At 41.3% G+C, this 23,955-nt stretch overlaps 1 protein-coding gene across 5 annotated transcripts in view; it reads left to right on the top strand.

Annotated features, from left to right (window-relative positions):
* Window positions 1-23,955, top strand: part of GALNT13 (polypeptide N-acetylgalactosaminyltransferase 13) — a 431,117-nt gene that overhangs the window by 274,197 nt on the left and 132,965 nt on the right. For all 5 annotated transcript variants that reach the window (XM_059727376.1, XM_019480581.2, XM_059727378.1 and 2 more), the window contains one exon: window positions 9,033-9,213. In XM_059727376.1, coding sequence (XP_059583359.1) covers window positions 9,033-9,213 — 181 coding nt within the window. The remainder of the gene's footprint in view (window positions 1-9,032; window positions 9,214-23,955) is intronic.

The following is a 23,955-nucleotide window of genomic DNA, read 5'->3' as shown; positions in this document are numbered from 1 at the left end:
TGTAGACACTGCCTGGCCCCCACCCCCAGTTGCTCCCATGGATGCCATCTACTCCCTGCCCCCCCCCTCCAGCGCACCCCCATTAATCCCCTCCATCCCAACTTACCTTAGATTGGGTGGCCATTTTTAACATGATCTAACCTCCCTCTAACCTCCCTGAATGTCTTCACTTAATGAGTGTACAGTATTTTAGTATGCAGCGTCACTGGATCAGAACGTATTTCCTTTCTTGAAGAGCAGTATTTGTTCATGTTGTTTTTTTCCCTTTGAGTATTTTCTTTGTAGTCAAATCCTGAGGCCCTGTTTCAGTTTATATGCTTCCTATTTAGGGAAGTCAGTGAGAATGTATCTAAGTGAGGATTAAAGTGAAGACCTCAATAAGTGATCCTTACCATGCAAGCTTTGTAGGGATATTTTGAGATACTGAATTCCAAGTTCAGGTTAAAAATGTAACACCAAAATATTTGAAAAAGCTAATATCTTCAATAAAGAATTTTCTGAATAAAGATGTTAATGATAAAAGATGAGCTTATGGGAAACACAAGAGGAAATGTCTCACATTTTTTCTTTGTAATATCATTAAAGATAAAATTTACTCATGGTGGATTCAGAGCATCACATTAAAAATGTTATTTTATATTTTGCTTTAGAAAAATTTCACACTTAAGCTTCAAGAAATAACTGTAGCTTGAAAAACAAGCCTCTGACTAATTAGGGGCACAGTAAAGTGATATATTTTTAATGCATTGAAATTACCATGGGAATAGAAATTCTATTTCTTAATAGTTGCATGCTATGTATGAATTGACTAAAAACAACCAAGGAAGTAAAGGACATCAAGTAAGAACTGATAATGAACTGTCTATGTGTTCAAAATCTAAAAACTAGAGATGAACCAAAATTTCTAATTTACCTTTTTTTTTTCCCATGAAAAATAAGGATAGTCCCACTTACTAAAAGTTTTTTCCTTGTTTTTCCTGCCTCCCTCCCCCTTCCCTATTTTTGACCATTTTTATACTGTTGAGGCCGTTAGCAAGGTACATGTACCACTAACTAAAGCCTCATCTTATTTGTTATTTTTATTTTGTGCAATTTTGTTGTTGTTGAAGATTCCCTGTTAGTAGCTATGGCAATTTGAGTATTTTGTCACAGAAAGGACACAGCCTATTGAATGGTATGTCCTTTCAGTAGCATGCATTATACCTGTTTGGTAGGAATCGTTTTTTGTGGTGAGACCGTATTTCACTATCTACCCGTGAAACATCTGACTTGTCTGCTAAACAACTAGTTAGAATGCTAAATGGATGATGAATTTTGGTTATTTTGGTTAAAAGATTCATAAAGTAGAAGCTTTCTCTGGTATCTATGTGTGCTGGAATGTCCTGTCGTCTTAAACAGAGGGTGGACTTTCACCAGAGACTGCCACAAGATTGTAAGGCTCTCAAGGAAGCTTTCAGAATTCTGTTTAGGTTTATGTTACTATTTGAGAAATTCACATTGATCATTATAGTCTGTAATTTGTGTATTGCAGGATCTGCCAGTGCTTGTCACTGAAACTGTTTTGAACTGTAAAGACTTTAGTCTTTATTCAAAACACTATGCTTGAGAATTGTTAATGTCGAGACACCTGCTACCAGAAACCAAGACATTAAAATCTGTGACTATCTCCCACTTAAATTGTAAAAAAGATACAAGCCTACCTAAAGATAGTGTGATAGTTCTAAATTTGAGTGGCCCAGCTTTTTCCTTTTAGTGCCATTCACTTCTGCTTATCAAGGACATGAGTGGGATGTAGGCATTCAGGGCTTGAGCCTAGAGGGTCAAAATCCAGGACTGTTTCTCTATGCCCATGCAGAGCAATGGACTTCGAGCAAAGCCAGTGAGCAGCTGGCACAGGCACTGGCAAAGTCTGGCCCAGAAGCCAGGTCAGGCCCACGGTAGACTCCATTTCCCAGAAGCCCCAGCCCATTTGCAGAGAGCTGTTCCAGGGCTGGGACTGAGATCTTGCAGCAGTGACAGCATGGTCCAGAACCTGGGCAGAACTGCGCTTCACTGCCTGCACAGCCTGGGCAGAGGTGTGCAGACAGCAGATCATGGCTGTGCCACAGCTCCAGACCATGTTGTCACTGCTGTAAGATTCCCAAAGCAGCTCCCTGCCCACCCATATATCCTGCCAGTGCTGCTGGGGCTGGTCTCCATGGAAATCCTACCCTGTGCTCTCATAGCCCTATTGCTGCTGGGGTCTCCATGGAAACTGGCCTCAGCAAGGCAGGCAGGGATTGCTCGGAAATGGAGTCCAGCTGCTGGCCGGATCCACCATTTTGCCCACCCCTGAGCTAGTATATTTGCACAAGCATTCTGATTTATGGTAAGCAAGCATGGGTCCAGCTCAGTTTACTTCTTCAGCATAGGAGGCTGGTTTTGATCCTTTGTGTCATAGTCGACTTCCAGAGTAGCTCCTGTGATTGCAACACTGTATGCTGTCCTTTTAAAGTGGCAGTCTATGCTAATGTGTTTTTCTGAGTTTAGTGTGTTACAAACAAGCATTTCTTGAAGATGGCATTGGGCTGGATTCCTACATCAGCCATCAAAATGGTGTCCCTGTAAAAGCATAGCAGTAATTTATATATAACTTTCAGTCTTTCATATACTTTCTCTTCTTCACATTGCCTTCACTTTTATCTTGGCATTACAAATGCTGTTTTTTATAAACATGCCTACAGTGCTAACTGTTCTATTTGTCAGGAAATCATTTATTTCCTTTTTTCTCTCTGTATTAAATGTTTTGAAAAGAACAATCATTTAACAGTTACAAAGAGGCAGTATGCTGTGCTAACAAACTAATAGGAAGGTTTTGAAGTGCTAAGTTCTTGAACTGGTAAGGAGCCGTGACCTCTCAATGCCTCTGATTTAGTGCTCAGGTCCTCAAAGAACTGGGTTCCAAATCTAGTTAAATGGACTTTTTTAAAAGAATTTATCTTCACAAAGATGCAGAAGAAAAGGAAATAAGAAAGGAAAAGTTGTATCTGTGAAAGTTTGTAGGTGCAGGTTAGACATCTCATGGCTGGGATTGTTTAGACATTACTTTTCTGTCTTGAGCAGGGAATTAGTCTAGATGACCTCTTGAAATCCCTTGCAGCCCTGTTTCCTATTATACTAAAAGATCATAAAAAAGCAATGATTACTTGTGCTGATATTAAAGAGTGAAAACTCAATTTTGTAAAAGCAGTAATACACTCTATAGTATGTGTATGTGAATGGTAATGATGATGCTTCATGGAGGTACTTATGTTTAGGGAGAGTTTGTTCCTTATGTTGTACTTGAAGCATCGTTATTAAAACAGTAAATGGCTATATCCCTCCTATTAAAGCAAACACTCACTATTTTTGTTATTCCTGGCAGACGGTATCAAAAGTTCTTTAGCAAAACAACTATACTCATATTTCCCCCCCCCCCCTAAACATTACACTTCAGCTGTGATTAACCAGGTAATCACCCTTTAAATTATGACCCAGCTAGGCATTCTGCTAATTAGTGTTGTAATAAAACAAGCAAGAAGCTACACTGTTAGTCCACAAAAAATGTATTATAACTATGTAGCTTGTTCTATTCATGCTGCTAATTGAACATGTGCCCAAGTGATCACCCAGTGGCTGGGAACCTCATCAACTAAGGGGGTCCTAGCCACAGGGTTGCACCACCCACTGCTTGCCCTGCAGCCGAGGAGTCTCACAGTGGTAACAACATTGTCAGCTGCGGGTCTTGCAGCAGGGAGAATGCACCCCCCATCCCTCCTGCAAGAGCCGCCTCTGCTGCAGGGCTCACAGCGGAGGCAGTATCCTCAGCTGTGGGGCTTGCAGCAGGGGCAGAAGGAAGAACAGGTTCTGGTGTACCCTCAAGCTGGGCGCAGCACTTCTAGCCTCACAGGCACACCAGAGCCCTTGGCTTGAAGTGCCCTTGAGGCTCAGTGGCAGTCTGGGGATTGGGGCGTCCAGCCTCAGGGATGTGTGCATCTCAGCCCTTGACACTGATACACTTCTGAGGCCACGAGTCCTGAACAGCTGGCTGACTTGCTATTTGCTAGTGCAAAGGGAGCCTGAGATCATTATTTGAGATCCCAGGATTCTGATCTACAGTCCCAACAATTGTGCCTCCTGCCATGCACATGTATCAGGGCAGAAGGCATAATTATTGGGATCACCAGTCAGATCCATCGAACCTTTAATTAAACATCTGTCAGGGGCCTAAGAGAGCAAGGTTCCTTTGCTCAGTCCATGTAGTACTATACAGTATGGCTTCTTCACCTTAGCTTCTCTTATTGTGCACAATCTTACCTTCACTGCTATCTATACTGCAGATTAATCTTAGTGAAAATGTATTTGTAGTGAGCCAAAGGACACTGACTTAACTCATATGAAATTAACTTATTTTAATAATGACCATTATAATGCCTTTTTCAGATAATGTCTACACATTTCAAGGGAACAGTTGACCCTTGAAGGTCCTTGCAATCTGATGATTCTGTGATTAAGGCATCTGTTTCTAATGCTGATTTCCCTGTGATGAAAAACACTTGTCACCTTGCACTGCAGTTTCAGCACCTGCATGTAAAATGTGATTGGTGATTGATCTAATTGCATCATCAATATTTTCTCTGTAAATGTAGTGCTTTACAGAAAAAAAACAAAAGTTTTTCTTTTCTAAAACCATGCAAAATATTACTAATGTCTGTAAAATATTTATTTTCACTATCCATATTGCTTCCAATTTTAGTCGACAACTCCAAATTTTATTGTGAATACCATTAAGAATTTTATTTTTTCTATTAGAGAAATGTATTTTTCACAATGAAAGAAATTAAGCATGTACTGAAGTTGTGACTTCAAAACGAGATTCTTACCAACAAACCAGAAATACATTTTTCTAATAATCTCTGTGCCCTGTTACATTTTTGCATTCTAAAATGTTGGAAATTAAAAGGGTTAATTCTTAAAAGAGACATATCAACAGATGGGTATTTGGCAAAAGGGAGCTGAAGGTTCCTACCTTAACCTGGTGTGATCTATCAGGCATCAAATATGCACTGCATTTTTATTAAACAGCCAAGTTTAAGTATCCATGGTAACTGCTGGAGATTTCTATAGCAGTCTACATTATGATTATACTTCCATACCTGGTGGTTCTGTCTTCAGCATACTAGTGAACACAGAGGCTAATAGCAGTATTGTTTTAAGCAGCCAAAATAACAGCTAAAAAAGGAATCAAGTTATGCAATATGCTTTAAATAGGTTAGAGTAAAAGTTGGTGTATGTTACACTTCATGGTATTAATAGTTAGCAATAAATAAGCCAACCACCAGGGGAAAAATGCTTTAAAAAGTATCAGTGAGGTTGGGGACGAGGGGAGGGGAGAGGTGAAATGATTGGTTCATTGATTGGTTGATTTTTTTTTTTTTTAATGTATTCAGACACAGGATTTCTCTACTACTCTTTTATGCCTGACTGACTGAAGAGCTAAGCCAAAGATCAAAAGGGAGCTTAGATTTATTCAGTGTGGTACCAGTTAGGGGGAGGAAGGGGCATGTCCCCGGGTGCCGGCCGGGCCCTCCAGGAGTACTTCATCCCCTGGCGGCACTTCTGGTTTCACTGCCGGCGTTTCTGGGATCACCAGTCGGCTACTGGGGGGCGGGGGGGCCCATGCCCCCTCCCTGCTTGCCGATCGGCCACGGGCAGGGAGGTGCAGATTGGTCCCCAGGTGCCGGAGACCCGCTGTACGGCACTGGATTTACTTAGTCTTGAAAAGACAGAAACAATGCATAGTGGAAGGGAACTACACCCTTCTTGGTCAGGTAGTAAAAAAGGAACGATCCAGTTACTTATACCTAAAGGAACAAATTAGGCACCAACATGCAGGAAAGGTGTTTCAGACTCTGAGTGTCAGTCTTTCATAGGTGTCGAACTCAGGATTGTAGGTAGGCACCTCAGTTCAGGAGACAGCCGGATTTTAGACCCTTCTTTTTGGTATTTATTAGTTGGTTTAGGTATCACCCCCACTTAGTGTTCTGGGTGTTGTGAATTAGTCACCTTAGTCTCCACATGCAATTATATAGGATCTTAAATTGGTTCAGTTATGGTATATAGTTGGTAGCAATGTTAGACTTATTCTTGTGCAATCCCCGGACCAGCTCTGCAAAACTGCTACTTGGCAGGTAACAATAGGAAACTCAAAAATATATTCTAGAATATTGGGGTCCCATTCGCAAAGGCACAAAATACTATTCTTCACAAGAAAATATACATTTTTTATTTTGGCCTATTGAAGGACTTGTGAAATTAAGAACAGGTTTTCAGAAATATGTTGTGTTGAAGGATGTTATCCTAAAAGGGAAATACAAACACATTAAACTGATAACACAGCCATGACATACCATATTTCCTCACATAAAACATACATGTTTTATCCTGAAACCAGCTGGGGGAAACTTAGGTGTACATTATATACAAGAAATACAGATCCTGAGGGGTCCAAAGGTTTGGCAGTGGGGATCAGTGGCAGCACTAATTGCTGTAGCTCCCAGAGCATCCCCACATCTGGAATGCTGGTGTGGGCTAGCATGCCTAATCTGATCCTATATGCAGACCTATCCCTAGTGTATCGCATCTGTCTGGCAGCCAAGGCCAGGCTGCAGGTGGACCTGGCACATGGCCCTCAGGTTCTCCAGAACTCTAAGGTAATATTTTTCTTCCTTTTTTGGGCCTGCCAAAACCACGGTGTATGTTTATATTCTGAGGTGTGCGATATGCTTGAAAATATGGTCTATCAACTGTGTTGATGCCTAATGCAGGCACAGTGTGGAAATACATCATGCATTGTTATTGTGCTCTTTCAAGAGGTCTTATCTGGTTGGGTTATTTCAGTTTTCACAAGCATTCAATTTTTTGTATCACCACACATTGTTTGGTACACTTTCACTTGAAGTTCCACGTGAAGCGGTTAGTTGCTGTTAAATTATGAAACGCAAGATGTTAAATACAAGACTTTTTGTTGTCGTCATTGCTGATCCCAGCAGAATACATTACTTAGCATACTAATGAAATTATACAAAAGGGCTTAGCCTTAATTAAACAAACTCTGCATCAAGTTACTATGGCAACAACATTCCTGTTCATACAGTTTATACTTAAATATTATGTCTGTTCAAGGAGTCGTAGTTTGAAAACTGTAACAACATTCATGTTTTACATACCAAGGTGTTTTATTTATTTATTTTATTAGTGCAAGGTACATTTTCTCTTTCATCTGTGTTGTCTAGCCAGAAGGAAACTTGAAGCTCTGATGGTGGAGGGGGGGGGCACAAAAAGGATGAAAACACAGATGGTCATTGCAGGGAAGGAAATGGAGTGCTACTACTACAATAAAAAAGGAGATAAGGGTCAACAGAGAAACAGGTACATATATAATATGGTAATGTGGAAAAGGGAGTTCTGAGGGGTGTACATAAAGGCAATATAAAACGCATGGAAAAATGTGAAATATGTGATTGTAGTAACCACACTAAAGACTTAGGCTCTGGTAACTGACAGGTAAAAGAAAATTTCGGAATTTTGTATTGGAAGTGTGGCACTACTAAATGCCTTAATTTCTGAAATTAGGTAACTTAATTATGCAGTGTCAGTAAAAGCTGCAAATGAGTTTCTGTTGTAAGCTTAGGCAGAGGGTAGGGCAGGATGGTGCCTTAGAGACTAACTTGTTCAGAGAGGTACAATTCCTTTCAATTCCTCCCTGCATCTCAGAGATCTACCAAGGTGTATAACAAATTCAAAACTGGCAAGTGAGGTCAAGAGCTGAAATAATTTTTTCTACCAAAATCAGCTGAATGGTGAGGGAAAAGAAAGATTCATGAATTTTCAGCAAAGAAAAAGAGGAGTTTAATAGAATTCAGAAATTCTTCCAATGCAATGGTGTTGCCCCTTCTTTACACTGAGTGACTTGGGTTCATGCTATATAATTGCCTTAAAATTGACTTTAAATTATTCACTTCGAGATTAAAAGAATCATAGAAAAATAGGGCTGGAAGGCAAATCAGGGGGTCTTCTACTTCAGCTTCCTCTTCATAGCAGGGTCATTCCTGTTCAAACAATCCCAGCAAAATGTTTATCTAACCTGCACTCAAACTCTTCACCATCTTTTTTTGTAGCAACCCTGTTTGTTTTGAAGATAGTTATCAAGTCTGCTGTCAGTCTTCCCTTCTACAGACGAAATAATTCCAGTTCCTCAAACCTTCCCTTTCGTGTCATGTTTTCTACAGTTCAGATGATTTTTATTCCTCCGCTGAACTCTTTCTAAATTGTTCATATCATCCTTGAAGTTTGGTGTTTAGAACTGAACACGATACTCCATATGATGATTTACCATTGATGAACAGAGTGAAAGAATCAATTTTGGTGACATATGACACTCCTTTAATACATATGCTTTTAGTTTTTGTGACAATTATGGTCCTGTATGTATTTGTGGATTTGATTGTTTCTTCCTATGTATAATGCTTTGTATTTGTCCTTGCTGAATGTCATCCAGTTAATCTTTACGCAATTTTCCGATTTATTAAAGTTTTTTTAATCTTACTTCTGTCATGTCTGCTGACCCACCTAGCTTAATAATAAAATGGAGTATATATGTTCATTTCCATCTACCAAGTCATTAGTAAGGATTTTGAATAGTATTAGATCCAGGACAGATTCATGCAAAATCTCATTTGATGCCTCCTCCCTGTTTGACATTGAGCCATTTATGCTCTAATTTCAGCAAAAAAATCTCAGTTTTACCCATAAACTGAACATCAGAACAAACCTCCCTCTCTGGGCTCAAACCACCTTCTTTTGCATCATTTGGATATCTCCTGATCATTGGAGACATACGTTCATCATTTTCACAGGACTGGCATCTGCTTTTAAAAGAAGATGCAATATTTCTTTCTCTTATTTTTTGTTTGTTTTGGTTTTGCTTATAATTTTAAATCCTTTGATTTCAGATTTGGCAGTGTGGAGGCTCCCTGGAGATTGTAACATGTTCTCATGTTGGACATGTATTCCGAAAGGCAACCCCATATACTTTTCCTGGTGGTACGGGTCATGTGATCAACAAAAACAATAGAAGATTAGCAGAGGTCTGGATGGATGAGTTTAAAGACTTTTTCTATATAATATCCCCAGGTAAGGAATCATTTTTATGATTAATTTTGGATATGCTGAATTATTTAAAAAAACTAAAGAAATATATTGTGCCTGAGTGCATGTGTGCGTGTATGTGTGTGTACATGCACATGCGCCCCTGCTACACACTACATACTTTATGCAATTAACTGGTTAATTGTGCAATAAATGTAGACCAGCCACATGTGCAAAGTAAGATCAGCCATAAGTGCAAAGTACTGATCAGACAATTAACTGGTTAATCACTTAATAAATTAAAATCAACCAAATGTGCAAAGTAATTATCACATGATAAAATGACTATCTAGCTATAAAAAGAGCCACCCACCTATACAGTTAGTGCTCTTAAAATGTGTAACATCTCTTTAGCTGGTTTCTATCCAGCTTTAATTTGAACATATAGCTAGACCCTTACGGTGGGGAGGAGGGAAAGAGGGAGAGTGAGTCACAGAGAGTAGAAAGATGGATTTCTTCATTCCCTCACATAATTTTGAAGTGCCAAATCTTTCTATTTTGTTTTGGGGGGGTCAAACAGAAAAATGTATTGCCTGTCCATAAAAAGGACATAAATAAATGTTGGAGGCTACACTTTTTGGATCTGTTAAATCTGAAAAAATGGAATATGGCCAAGTCACCCTTGCACTCTGTTCCTTTGAAAGTTGTTAGAACCAGTGCAGATTAAAGCAGTTTCAAGTTTTAAATTGCTCCTTGGACCACAGCAGCACTTAATCCCATAAGAATCAAGGAGTACCTATGTATTTTATACTTAATTGTGTGCCCAACCCCTTCAGATATTGTTCTTGAAGATCCGGCCCATATTTTTTGAAAGTAGTTTGTATTTAGATAACACTTGCATCCAAATTCTACCTTTGATACGCATACATTTGAAGTTCTTCCTTGTATTTATAATTGTTATATTTCAGCAGCACATCAAAAGAGTGGATTGGCACATGTAAATATTTGTATATACGTTGATTACCCATTGATGCCAATCACATAGATGGGAAAAAAGGGAACCTATATACATGCCTGATGTCTGCTCTGACACATTCTAATTAGAATGCTTCAGCAGCCTTGGCATCGTGTGTATCCAGTGTCCCCATATTTCAAAATGGTGGCAAGGGCTCTTTTAATCTTGTTGCATGAGCTTTAGTTAAAGTGCCCCCACTGCCATTTTGAAGTGTGGGATACTGAATACACAAAATGCTGTGGGCATTTTAATTAGATTCCCAAGAGCTGCTCTAATGAAAATGCCCTCCTCTCCCTCCCCCACACACTGGAACACTTGCAAAGACCCCCTGATGAATGATAAGAAGTGAATAATTTACTTAAATACTGGCTAAAATATATATAAAATGGCAATTTTATATATATTCCCTCAATATCCCCAGCTGGGCTGCAGCGTGCCCTCGCACTGCAGCTGCTGCAGGAACCCTTCCCTCCTGGATGGGCTGCACCATACCACAGTCCAGGGCAGCTGCAGGGAGAGAGACCCTTGACCCCTTCTTCCCCCCCCACCCCCCAAGTCGGGCTGCAGCACACTGTGGAGCTGAGTTGGTTGTGAGGACAGAGACTCCCCCTTCCCCACAACTTGCCAGGCTGTGGCTCACAGCTGGCTGGAAGGAGCATGCAGTGCTGGGATTAGAAGCTGTTAATGACTCGGGTCAGTGACAGGGCCAATGTGGTGCCCGGGCCCAGCAAATGAGCTTTGCCCAAGGCGGGAGCACAGCACTGTACTTAGCCACCTGGGATGGAGCTGGAATGCAGCCTAATGAGAAGCATGATGGGATGGGTCACAAATGTTCAAAAAAGCATTCTAACATAGAGTGCTTTTGTCCAATACCACATCCATCAAGGGTTAACTTAGAATACAATTCACATTTTCAAGTGCTCTATGAGCTGTGAATGTGTGTTCAGCTATGGCTTTAGGGCGCTTTCTGCCCGTTTAGTGCATGATAGGTGTAACGTCTGTACCTAGCCCTAGAGGCCATGTCCACAGACATCTAACTAGAGTTCTTGACACTTCAGCACAGCTTTGGTTTCTATTTTTCCACTGGCTGAAGTAAAATCAGCCTGTTCACCTACCTGTCAGAAATAACATGGAAGAAGAGGGGAGTGGCTTTTTTCCCTCAGTAGCCGAGTGGGTAGGGAACTTCTTCAGGGAGTGGGAGACCCAGGTTTTGACACCTTTAAATTAAAGGGAGTTTGAACCTGCATCCCTTGCTTTCCAACAAATTGCTCCAGCCATCGGGTTGTGGGCTAGGAATTATCCAAACCCCTTTCCAGCCGTTCTCATAAAGCTGACCCACTGTACCTTGCATTTAATATTCTTTGGATAAAATGGAAAAAAACAACACTGGGTACTTTTTTCCTCATTGGGAGCAAGGGCACAGGCTAAAATCCAGAACCCTTTTCTGACTAAGGCAGCATCCATTTTAGCAACACACTTTTTGGCTTGTTCTCTTCCTTCTGGCCCTATATGTCTCCTCCTAATGTCTGCCAAGGGGGCCAGCTTCAAGAAGAGCGCTGGTAAAGGTTTTGGATCATACAGAACCTGTTGTGTTTAGACTATTTGTCAGGGAGGCAGAAGATGCAGTTTCAAACCCCCTCTTCATGCGGCAGCTGAGAAATCCTCTCCCTGCCATCACCCCCAGGTAGGTATTGTAAATACAGGCTACTGCGGTAAAACTCTAGAGAATCCTCACCCCCTGGCATCTAATACCCACTATTCATAGTTTTTGCCTGAGTAAAGTTGTGGGACTTAGCCGTCCTTATGCACACACCTATGTCCCTGCACAGCTGCCTAGCTAGAGCACAGCCCTATTAAGCATGTTTAATGAGTGCGGGCACATTTGCATGTCCAAAGGTGAATTGCAAACTATGTGTACCTACCAAAAACTGGAGGTGCCTCCCGTTTAGTCATACCCAACGAAATAGGATTTAGCTGTAAGTGTATCTTCTGTTAAAAGGAATGCAGCTTGTCAGAAACTTTTCAGTTGGATTAGAACAGGGGTACACAATTCAAGCCAGTGTGCCAGATCCAGCCCCAACCTTGTCATTTGGCCCATGGGACTCCCCACCAGTCTGTGGGGAGCTCCATAAGACCATGGCCCTGTGTGTTAGATCTGACACGCACGGCAGCATAGGGACCCAATCCCAACATGTGGGGCTGCGTGTGGGCAATATGCTGTCCTGGAGCCCTGATTCCAGCATGTAGGGCCAGGTGGCACAGGGTCCCAGCCCGCAAGGCTGGACAGGGATGGTGTGAGGTCCTGGGGCTACACTGCTAGCCTGCAGGGCTGGGAGGGGGCAGTACACGTTCCTAGGACCCTGATCCTGGCATGCAGGGCCAGGCAGGGGTGCCATGTTGTGGATCCAGGCATGCAGCCAAATCCTGGGATGTTGGATCCAATGCAGCTTGTGGACTGAGCACAGGGCCAAAGAGTTGAGCACCACTGATGTAAAGGATACATATAGGAAGTTGTAGAATTTTTTGATCTGATTTTAAAATATATTTCTTATTCTTTGTTTTTCATTTTCTTTCATCTTCAGTTTATGCAAATACTAAACCACCATAAACTATTTAGATAAGTGTAACAACCCTGGACCTCTTAAAGCTTGTGGCAGTTTTCAATATATTGGTTGTTTTGTTTTAAACCTGACTAGCAGATCATGTGAAGAAGAGTGGCTCCAGGAGAAATAGATCTTCACAGAACTGCCAACATCTCAGATTAAAAACAAAGACAAAAATTGAATACTTTAAATTGTAGCTGTAATCAGACAAAATAACTAAGTTTCTTTGAAAAGCTGATTCTGTAATAAAAACTGATTTTCCCCCTGTATTTCAAATAGTCTTTTCATTGGTCACAGCCAGTCTCTTTAAAACTACCACAGGCTTTATAAGCTAAGGCTTTTGTTTTTATGAGCTAAAGCCTGAGGTCTTATTGTATTTGGCTGAAATAAACTAAAAAATAAGGTTAATAAGAGGCTATTGTAAAATACATTTTAAAGATTTTTCTATGAAGTAGAAAGCTATTATAAGGTTCTTTATATTATGAACAGTTTTATTCATACCTTAAAATGACTGAGTAAACAAATTTCAAGCCATGCCAGTATAAAGCAACCTGGAAGTCCATTACATTTCATATCTTTTACAAATCATTGTTTTAAATACTAGTATTGTTTTATCCAAGCTCTTCGTGTTGCAACTATGACCTCAGTTGATTCTGTGACTGATTGCCAGACTGTCAGAATAATATATTAATACAGAGCCAAGCTAGTTACTACAAAATTATACTTCACTGATTAAAGTGAGCATTCTTCAGGCAGAATACTCTTTATAGTGCAGAAACTTTGGGTTGATCTTGTGTGGGGTCATGGGAGCCTGGCATCTCCCAAAGAGCTCTCTGCACCTTGTGGATCTAGTCTTTTGTCAAGAGGGTAATAGAAAATAGGAATAATGCCCGAACTGCAGAACTTTCAGTTTTTCATCAATTAAAAATGAAATGAGATAAACACACCCACACAAATTGCTCTGAGTATTTACATAAGAGAAGATAACCTGTTATAGTTTGAAAAATGTATGCAAGCCTTGTAGAAAAAAAATTATGAAGGAAAAATAGTGCCTTAATATTTGTTAGTTTGTATTTGTTCTTGGGGAAGGAGGATAGTAGGTGGTGCTAGGAATATCCACTGGCCATGTGGCCTTTTACTGCTCCTCATTGTATCATTCTGATAAGCTTAAGTAACTAAGTGTCCTACTCTTGGAAATGCGGGTTACAGTAAGTTGTGCAAATGAGAATTTTTAAGGTAAAAATTATTTCATATTCAGGAGAACCAGAGGAGAAGATGCAGTGTGCAATTGGGACATTAATTAGATTTTTGAGATTATTCCTTTCCAAAAGGGCTTCACTGTTTTATCACAGCATGCATGTCGAGAAGGTTGAATTAATTCCCTTACTGCACATTTTAAAAAATGCCTCATGCATTATGGTTTCCAAATTTACCTCCACAGTTTTTTACCCTCCTTCTGAAGCTTTTTTGGAGCTCACAGCTTTGGATAGAATATTTTATTTTTTAACACTGATATGATTAGTGCAACTTGAAACAATGGAAGGTGGAATTTGTCACCAGAACCCATTCTGCCACAGAATTATGCATGAAGATATCTTTCTGCTGATTCCTATAGTGATGTATTATTTAGTGTGTGGATCTTTTCTTATTGGATTGGGCTGGTAGATGCTTTCTTGCCCTGGGCGGAACACAGAACATTAATGAGTCTGCATGTTATGAATTATCTAATGTTCTGTTGTTTAGCTAAGAAAAAAATAACTTATTTGAAAGTTTTGAAATATGAGGATTTTGAATGATGGAATCCATTTTTAGTGAAGTAACTTCTTTACAAGCTTCACTGAATGAACACTTCAAAGATTTCTTGTAGGAACTTGCGTATTGGACAGGAAGAAATGGATTATTTTCTGAGTGGGAGAAGCTTCTAAAGTCATATTTGGATCCCTTTATGATGCCTAGCATTGCTGCCCTTCAGAATGTGGTACGTAGGGTGAGAAGTTCTTCTTCACTACCATATTTTTTTTTAACCAGGACTACTAATGTGAGGTTCCCAAATCGTATTTAGTTACATCAGGGATGCCAAACTCATCACTTCTTATAGGACAGATATAGACCATAATGTTCTTCATGAGCCATATCCAGATGCAGTGGGATTGAATGATGGCAGTGTTCATGGGGGTTAATGCAGCTATTGCTCTTCTCCCCATGCCATTGCAAACACATGGCCCCAAAGGAACTCTGTACCTGGGATTTCTGTGTCAGGACCTGGCCCCTCTGGGAAGCCTGTGGGCCAGACAACATGGCTCTGCAGGCCATCTGTTTGACTCCCCGACTTACATGATTCTCAGAAGTGGAAAGAACCCGCTCAGTCCATAGAAATGACTAATGGTGGCTGGTGTATCACCCTTTTGCAAGTTAGATAATTTTTATTTAGGCACTTGCAATTAAATACATAAAGCATAAATAGAAAGCTGTCTCCAATACACAGTGCTACTTAGTGACCTGTCCTCTATGTTGGCAGAGAAAGCCCAGTTTTCCTGATCCACAGTAAACTCTTCAGGAGGAGTTAAATAGGAAAGAAACTATGAGGTATCTTCTACATCATTTCACTAAAAGATGGGTTATTTCTTCATCCTAAATAACCCAGCAAAATACCCTGTGGGGACAGGGTTGACACACAATAAATTCATCAGGCCCAGGATTCTCTTACCCTGGTTCAAGTCAGTATGACTCCATTTGAGCTGCATTTCCTGGAACTATTCAAGTTTTATCTGCCCAATATGCCCTGGAAAACTTAGACTTCACTGCAGAAGAAAATACATGAGAAAAGTAATCTCAATACAAAAGTGACCTCCTTTAGGTCAGTCTGGGGAAGATAGTCTGCTACCAGCTTTGTCCTGTTCAGTGGGTGCATCTACACATGAAATTAATGTGATGCAATAAACTGAAGCAGTTCACTATGGAGTTAACTGCCCCTGGATACAGCATCTACCCATGCACCCGAGACAGCAGCACTTTGAGCTGGGGCAGAGCAAGCAAAGTTGGCAGCAGTCCCCTCGGGGGGAGGGGGGGGAGGGGAGGTGTCAGCCCCAGGTCCTGGGTGGTGGCCATAGGCAGAGGGAGAAAATATTATTGAGTGGGGGGGGGGGGGGGGCTGAGTGCATGCACGCTTACATGTGCACCCCCCCACAAGCAGGTAAGTCTGTTGTGGGAAAGAGATGTGGGGGGCAGATTGCCCCCATGGTGAGGAAGAGATTGGGGCAAGAGCAGGGGCTGGGGTGAATGGGGCCCCATGGCCGGGATGGGTCGTGGGACGTTCAGACCCTGGGTAGCTCATCCAGGGGCGCAGGGCGACTCCCACTGATGTGTGCATCCTGTCAGAAGCCTGGGGGGCACATATCCCGCCAGATCTGTGCGTGGGTGGAGGTGGGCTGCCACTGCAGACTGGGCTCTGCACCCTGCTGCCAGTGCCTTGGGAGCAGTGCATCGGCAGGAAGCATACCCTCAGGCCTCCACCAGGATGCCCACAGTGGTGGGAGCTTCCCCGCCCCCCCCATGCCCCTGGACAAGCCACCCAGGCTCCGAGCATCCCACAGCCTGCCCCGGCCCTGGGGCTCCATTCACCCCTGCCTCTGCCCCACTCCCTCCCTCACTATGGGGGCCTCAATCTGCCCCCCAGCTGCCATTCCCTGTGACAGACTTACCTGCTGTGGTGGGCAGTGCTCTGCATGCCGCAGGGCTGCTGCAGGCTGTGGCTGCATGTTTGTGTCTGTGTATGCCTGGCTCCCCCTCTCCCACTGCAGCTACCCAGAGCCTGCACCTGGGTGGCTCTGCAGCCCTCTGTGCTGCTATCACTGCCCTGTGTTTGGGGGGGCTAATCCCTGTTAGCCCCGGACTTCTGCCGCCTATGGTGGCAGCATGAAGGCTGGCTGGGGCATGAGAATGCCGAATGTGTGGAACCGTGTGGCCAGGTGGCAGGCAGGGGTCAAGCTATTGTGGAGTAGCAGCGGTGTCACGGTTCATGTCAAAGCACAAGTGTAGTACCCAGTTTGGTGTTGTCTGCTTCCTGCCTTTGCCTACCTAACCCCAGATTCTTCCCAGTGGACCATATTCCAGTTGGGTTCCCTGTGAAGTCTGATTTCTCTCCTGTGTCTAAAAAGATCATGGACTCACAACTTGGCCCCAAGATACCAGTACGTATTGTTATATAAAGAGGGCTGCCATTTGCCTCCCATAATGAGAACTTGCTGAAATTCATAGCCATCTACACATACTTGAGCAGCAGGAAGGTGCACTGAAGTAATATATCACTCACAGAAAGTGCTTTACAAAAAGTAAATAAGCACATAGGCAACACCCAGTCTGAAGGGTATTCAATACTTAACAAAGAAATGACAAATGGATTCCCCTTGTATCATTCAGTCACCATTGTACAAAGCATCCGTTGTATTTTGTCAATGCAAATTTTATTTGTAAGGAAGAAACTCTACTATGAAATTACAGTTCCAGTCTCGATAAATGATTATTGTAAGGTTTTTATTATTTTAATTGAGCTGTTTGACACAGGTTATTTAATTTATATAATAGCAATACATACACAAAACTAAATTACCAAAACTAGATTATAATGGATGAAGAAGAGAAAAGAAATAAATAGTTAGCCATGTTAGTCTGAAGTTAGGCAGAAAGCAGGGCAGTTTTGCACCTTTATAGACTAAATCAGAATTGTGTAGTGTAAGCTTTCCTAAGCAGAGGAGATGCTTCATTTATGAAAGTGCAAATCTATGCTGCCATCTGAAGAGAAATGATTTTAGGGGAATCACTGAAGTTAATAAACAGGTCTGAGGTAATGAAGCTTTATTAATTCTGAAGGCTACAGGTATCTCAGCTAGAACTCTCTTATGTTATCATTTAAAACTTGTATTAGAGAAGCAAAAGTCCCAACTGAGATTAGGGCCCCATTAAGGTTCTCATTGTACAAATTCAGAGTGAAAGAAAGCTTCTGAGGACTTAAATATGAAAGAGACCAGGCAGGTAAGAGATGAAAGGAAGTGGAATTTCCATTTTATAGAAGGAATTCTTATCCATAAAGATTAAAACAAGTCATCCAAGATCACACAAAATCTGTGGAAGTCAGGAAATGAATTCAGATCTCCTGAGTTTCTATCCAATGTCTTTATCATAAGAGTATTTTTACTTTCTTTTTTACAGTTTTTCTGCTTTTCAACTGGTAATTCAGTGATCTGCCAATTTTTGACTAGCCTGTTCAGGATTAAGTTTGGAACATAAAAAGGGCTTCTAGTGTATTGTTTTGAGACTGTTGGCTTTGTACTATGCATACAAAATAGGGATTGGTCATGCTTATTTTTAATGGTATGTGTGGGTTTATGCTGCTGCTTGAGCCAGAATCAAGGCAGGATAAGTGTAATCTTTTATTCCTCTTTCAGTCAGTCACCTGTTTATTCATCCTTTAAAATTCTAACAACATTTTTACATTAGTGAAATTAATTGAACTGTGTTGTGTGCTTATATTGAACTGTTTGTTTGTATTAAACACTTAGAACATTTTCAACCAATGTTAAATACACGCAACCAGGGATTAAAAATAAGGGACCAGATTATATCTCTCTTACCTCTGAAGGCAAGGCCAGAGGACCTTAACCTGCTTCTGTTAAAGTATCTGTAGTTTGCTATTGACTCAGGACATGGATCACAGCTTTTCCACTCATGCAAATTATTCTGAGCTATACAGGGTGGAGAGCATCTTTAAAGCAAGTGTGGAATTGGGTTTGTATGCATAGATGATTCTGTAGCCTGCTTTGGAAAGCATTTTGATAACTAACTGAGCAATGACACAAGGCCACTCCTATCTCTGGGTCTCAACTTTTCACCAGCCTCCCAAGCAAGGAAAGAGGAATTTCTCTATTCAGTAACCTACCAGGAGTCTCTAGATCTTAAAATAAAACCATGAAGGAGTTCTGGTCCCTGCTGGTTTCCAGTATTCTTCTCTGGTTGATCTATACTGGGGGAGGCTCAACCCCTGGCCTGTTGAGGTTGATTCAGTCCACAGAGACATGCAATCCTCAAAACTCCTTGTAGGTCTGAAAATTTCACAGTGAGGGAGCAAGGTAGTTGTAATTGATGTTCCCCTGCTGCCAAATTTCCAGATCCACAGGGAGCTCTGCAGGCTGTGTAGCTGCCCTGCACACTAGATTAGGTGCATGGGGCCTTGGCAGCACAAGGTCTGTGCTGACTCTGTGCAGGATCCAACCTGTGTACTTGCCGTACACCAGTCATCTGGCCCTCAGGGCCAAACGGTTGATTTATACTCCAATAGTAATGAACCCCTTGTTCTACCACTTCCTCTATTTGTTCCACCGCTTCGACTAACTTCTTGTATGGCAAATGACACCGACAAGACTTACCTTGCCTCCAGACTTTCAGTTTTTCTTCTTGTCTTTTATTTGGAGGCACTGGCCTATCTCCCAACTTGAGAATATGACCCAGGAAATTGTTTATTATCATTCCTGCTCATGAATGATTGGTTATTTGCATAATTGTAGATACAACTTTGAATAAGAACATTGTAGTATAAAGGTTTTCATCATGAAAAGTTTCAATTTAAATTACTGCTTTTGTGTTAGGAAAATTAAGATGAGCTGGTAACATTATACATTGTATAATCCAGTGTTAAATTTTGATTGCTTTTGTAGAGTTTTCCATCTTGATTAAGTTTTTAATTACAAAAAATTTAGAAGAGATGAAGCTTTCTAAAGTGGAGAGTAAAGGTTAGATTTATTAATTTCTGCAAAAAACAAATCAAAAGCTTTAGGGTACATAAATGGATATTGAAAATATGGAATCTGGTTTTCAGGCTCATTTGCAGTCTTTAATTGCAAGCTTATGTTCCTGTGCAAACCTTTAAAAATAAGCAAATTATATTATTGTAGAACTATTAAATAAATTGCAGTGCCCTACTACAGTCACCACCCCCTACATCTCGTCTCCTCCTTCCTGCACAATGTTGTTAGTCTGCATAATTGGACAAGGTCTTCCACCTATTTTGAATACAGAAACCAAAGTATAATTATGAATAGATCTTGATTACAATAGGATAATGAAATTAATCTTACACTCCTAAGGCGGCTGGGCTTCTGGCAAATTCTACTGAAGATTAATAAGAATTAATAAAGATTAATAAGATTAATAAAGAAGCAAGCCCTGCTGAGATTTTCTGCTTTCCAAAAAAGGCACATTGAGTCTGTAGAAAACATATATCATCATAAAAATGTCCAGGATCAAAATTATTGAGCCCAATTCTGCTCTAAGAAATTTTGTTTTAAATCCAAGAATTAATAGAACTCTCAATTTTCCATTTTAGCCTGATACTATTATTTGCAGAATATATCCTAGTGATGTCAGAAATAAAGATCATTGTATGCTTCAGCTGAAGATGATGTGAAATTGTATGAAAGAAAGCTTGTTTTTAAATAGGCAGACAAGGTTCTTTGTGTAAATCTGATATCTTTTATTACACTAATTCACATAGTTGGAAAAATTCTTCCTGTTAAGCTTTTGGTTTTAAATACCCTTCATCAGGCTGAGGAAGCATCTGCAGTTGGTGTGTGCTCTTCCACCCACCAACTGCAGATGCTTCCTCAGCCTAATGAAGGATACTTAAACCAAAATCTTGCTAAGAAGATTTTTTCCAACTATTTGAGTGGTGTAAGAAAAGATATCAAATATACCCAAAGAACCTTGTCTGCCTATGTCCTTAGACCAACATGGCTACAACCTACACCCCTGTTTTTAAATGCACATTTTCAACAATGAAGAAAAAATACCATATGAAACTATTTTTAATGGCCTTATGCCAAGTTAATGCCTTCTTTAAAATCCAATTAAATGATAAACAACCTTGTAAAATATAATGTATGTTAGTTATACAAAAAAGATTACTTATACTTTACTGGAGATGAGCAGATTTGTTGACAGTAAGAGGTGTTTTCTTACAAATAGTGATATCTGTGAAAGAGTTCTCTCCATTGACTTCAGCGGGCTTTGTATCAGGCCATAGAAGTAGTTGAGGTGGTAAAGGTTATGTTGCAATATAGATAAATGCTGCTATTTTAATAGTTATATCAATTTTCCCCTCATCATCCAATCATACCTGGTTTATGTTTTCTCAGATATTTCAGTGCATAAATAGAGAGATTTTTATTTTTTTTTCTTTGTTGCAGACTATCACAAACAGGTACAGAAAATATTTATTGTTTCATAGATTAAAATTTATCCCAGCGCAGAGATCCTTGCACAATACGCTCCACTTAGGAGCAAAATAAAATATGTTCCAGAGTATTTAATTTATGTAGGGTTGGATGCATCCACTCAGATTTTTAAAAACAATAATAATTCTTTAAAAAGCTATGAGAAGTATTTATCGTTCTCTCATCATGGATGATTATGCCAGTGTAGGAGTGTGATAACTCCTGGATGCCAATCACTCTGAAAGATATGGCCATAAACTATATGGCCATAAAAGAATTAAGCGAGTCTGAAGTTTATTTGCCAAAAGACTGATTTGCTAGATTAATGGACTACTCTACTGAGACTGAATACTACTCCCATACTTGGGAAAACTTTCATTGAGTTCAAAATTTTAGGCTTGACCCCTAAAATAGTCAAGTCCTTCAGCTTACAGTGTTTTGTTAACAGGAGATTTGCAGTGTACAGAGATGATCTTTAGGTCAGTCATGTTTGTAGGACAGCATTTGTGTAGCTGTACACTTGAATGCCAGTTCTTTTGTATAATTAACACTGAAATACTTTTGCACTCTTGTGTTCTGTAAGGTTATCTATACTTTCTTAAGGCATAACTTGTAGATAGTTTTATAGTGATGAAAATCCTTTTGGAACTATTTCTTCATATACGATCAGTTAGAAAATTATTAATGAATATATTCTAGGAACTCCCAAATGAAATTATGACCATCATCTTTATTGGGATGTGGGTTGCAAAGAGAACCAAAGAGAGATTAAGGTATTATAGAAAATCAAGTTGACAATATTGCTTATAAATAGGAGCCCTCTTTTCATAGATTCATAGATTCTAGGGTCGGAAGGGACCTCAGTGGGCCATCTAGTCCGACTCCCTGCCCCTGGCAGGCAAGATAAGGGTCACCAAACCTGGGATCATGTGATCCCAGCCAGCTGCTGGTCCAGTCTCCTCTTGAAGACCCCCAAGGATGGGGCAAGCACCACCTGCCTTGGAAGCCCATTCCACATCCTGGCAACCCTAACTGTGAAGAACTTTTTTCTAATGTCCAGTCTAAACCTACTCTCCAATATCTTATGGCCATTGTTCCTTGTTGTTCCAGGGGGTGCCCTGGTAAACAGATCATCACCTACTTCGTGTTGCTCTCCCCTTATGAATTTGTATGCTGCCACAAGGTCCTCTCTCAGCCTTCTCTTGGAGAGGCTGAAGATGTTAAGGTCCCTTAGACTTTCCTCATAGGGCCTTCCCTGCAGGCCTCCGATCAGATGAGTGGCTCTTCTTTGGACCCTCTCCAGGTTGTCCACATCCTGCTTGAACTGCAGCCTCCAGAACTGGACACAGTACTCCAGCTGTGGCCTGACCAGTGCTGCGTAGAGAGGGAGAATCACCTCCCTGGACCTGTTTGTGAAGCACCTACAGATGCATGACAGGGTGCGACTGGCTCTGCCAACTACATCATCACATCGATGACTCATGTTCATCCTGGAGTCAACAATGACTCCAAGATCTCTTTCAACCTCAGTGGTGCTGAGAAGGTCGCCCCCCAGCCTATAGGTCTGATGGTAGTTTTTTCTCCCTAGATGCAGCACCTTGCACTTGCCCTTACTGAATTGCATCTTGTTGCTCTCTGTCCACTTCCCCAACCTGTTGAGGTCAGCCTGGATCTGGTTCCTCCTCTCCAGGGTGTTAGCTTCACCCCATATTTTTGTTTCATCTGCAAATTTGGACAGGGTGCTTCCCACGCCCTCGTCCAGATCACTGATGAAGATGTTGAACAGCACTGGCCCCAGAACTAAGCCCTGAAGGACTCCACTGAAGACATCTTTCCAGGTTGACACTGACCCATTCACCATCACTCTCTGAGTACCACCTCTGAGCCAGTTTGCTACCCATTCTACTGTATAATCATCCAAGGCAAATCCCCTCAGTTTATTAATAAGGATGGTATGGGGATACCGTGTCAAAGGCCTTCTAGAAGTCCAGCTAGATAACATCCACCTTGACTCCTGCATCTAAACATTTGGTGGCCTTGTCGTAAAAAGAAACTAGGTTAGTCAGGCAGGACCTGCCTGCTGTAAACCCATGTTGGTTACCCCTCTGTACCACATTAGCCAGCGGACTCCCACAGATGTATTCTTTGATAATTTTTTCAAGGATTTTCCCTGGGATAGAGGTAAGGCTGACCAGTCTGTAGTTCCCCAGATTCTCCTTCCTCCCCTTCTTAAAGATTGGGACGAAATTGGCCCTCTTCCTATCCCCTGGGACCTGACCTGAGCACCATGAGTGCTCATATATCCTTGCTAGTGGTTCAGGTATGACGCTCACTAATTCCTTCAATACCCGTGGGTGGAGTCTGTCTGGTCCCGGTGATTTGAACACATCCAGTCCCTCCAAGTGTCCTTTTACTGTGTCGGCACTGACCGTTGGTCGGCCGATGTTCCCCTTGTTGATGTCCGTGATTCATATTGAGGGTTCATCTAGATTCCTATTTAAGAAGACAGAGGCAAAAAACACATTGAAGAGCTCTGCCTTGCCCTTGCTATCCGTCACTAAGCCCCCCTGCCTGTCCTGTAGGGGTCCTATGCTACCCTGTACCCTCTTTTTGCTCCCAATTTACCTAAAGAAGGACTTTTTTATTGTCCTTAATCCCTGCCACTAGCCTGACTCCTAGAGCTGCTTTGGCCTTCCTGACTGACTCCCTGCAGGTGCGGGCCAAGGAAGTGTACTCCTCCTTGCTAGCTACCCCCTGCTTCCTCTTCTGTATGCTACTTTTTTTGCCCTTAAGATATCCTGGATGACCCTGGTTAGCCAAAGGGTCTTCCTGGCCCCTTTGTCCCCTTTCCTCCGCCATGGGATTGTCTCGCTCTGAGCCCAAAGAATGGTATCCTTGAGAAATG

The sequence above is a fragment of the Alligator mississippiensis genome, chromosome 4, assembly GCF_030867095.1.
Source record: "Alligator mississippiensis isolate rAllMis1 chromosome 4, rAllMis1, whole genome shotgun sequence".
NCBI classification, from domain to species: Eukaryota; Metazoa; Chordata; order Crocodylia; family Alligatoridae; genus Alligator; species Alligator mississippiensis.
This window is presented reverse-complemented; position numbering and strand designations above follow the sequence as displayed.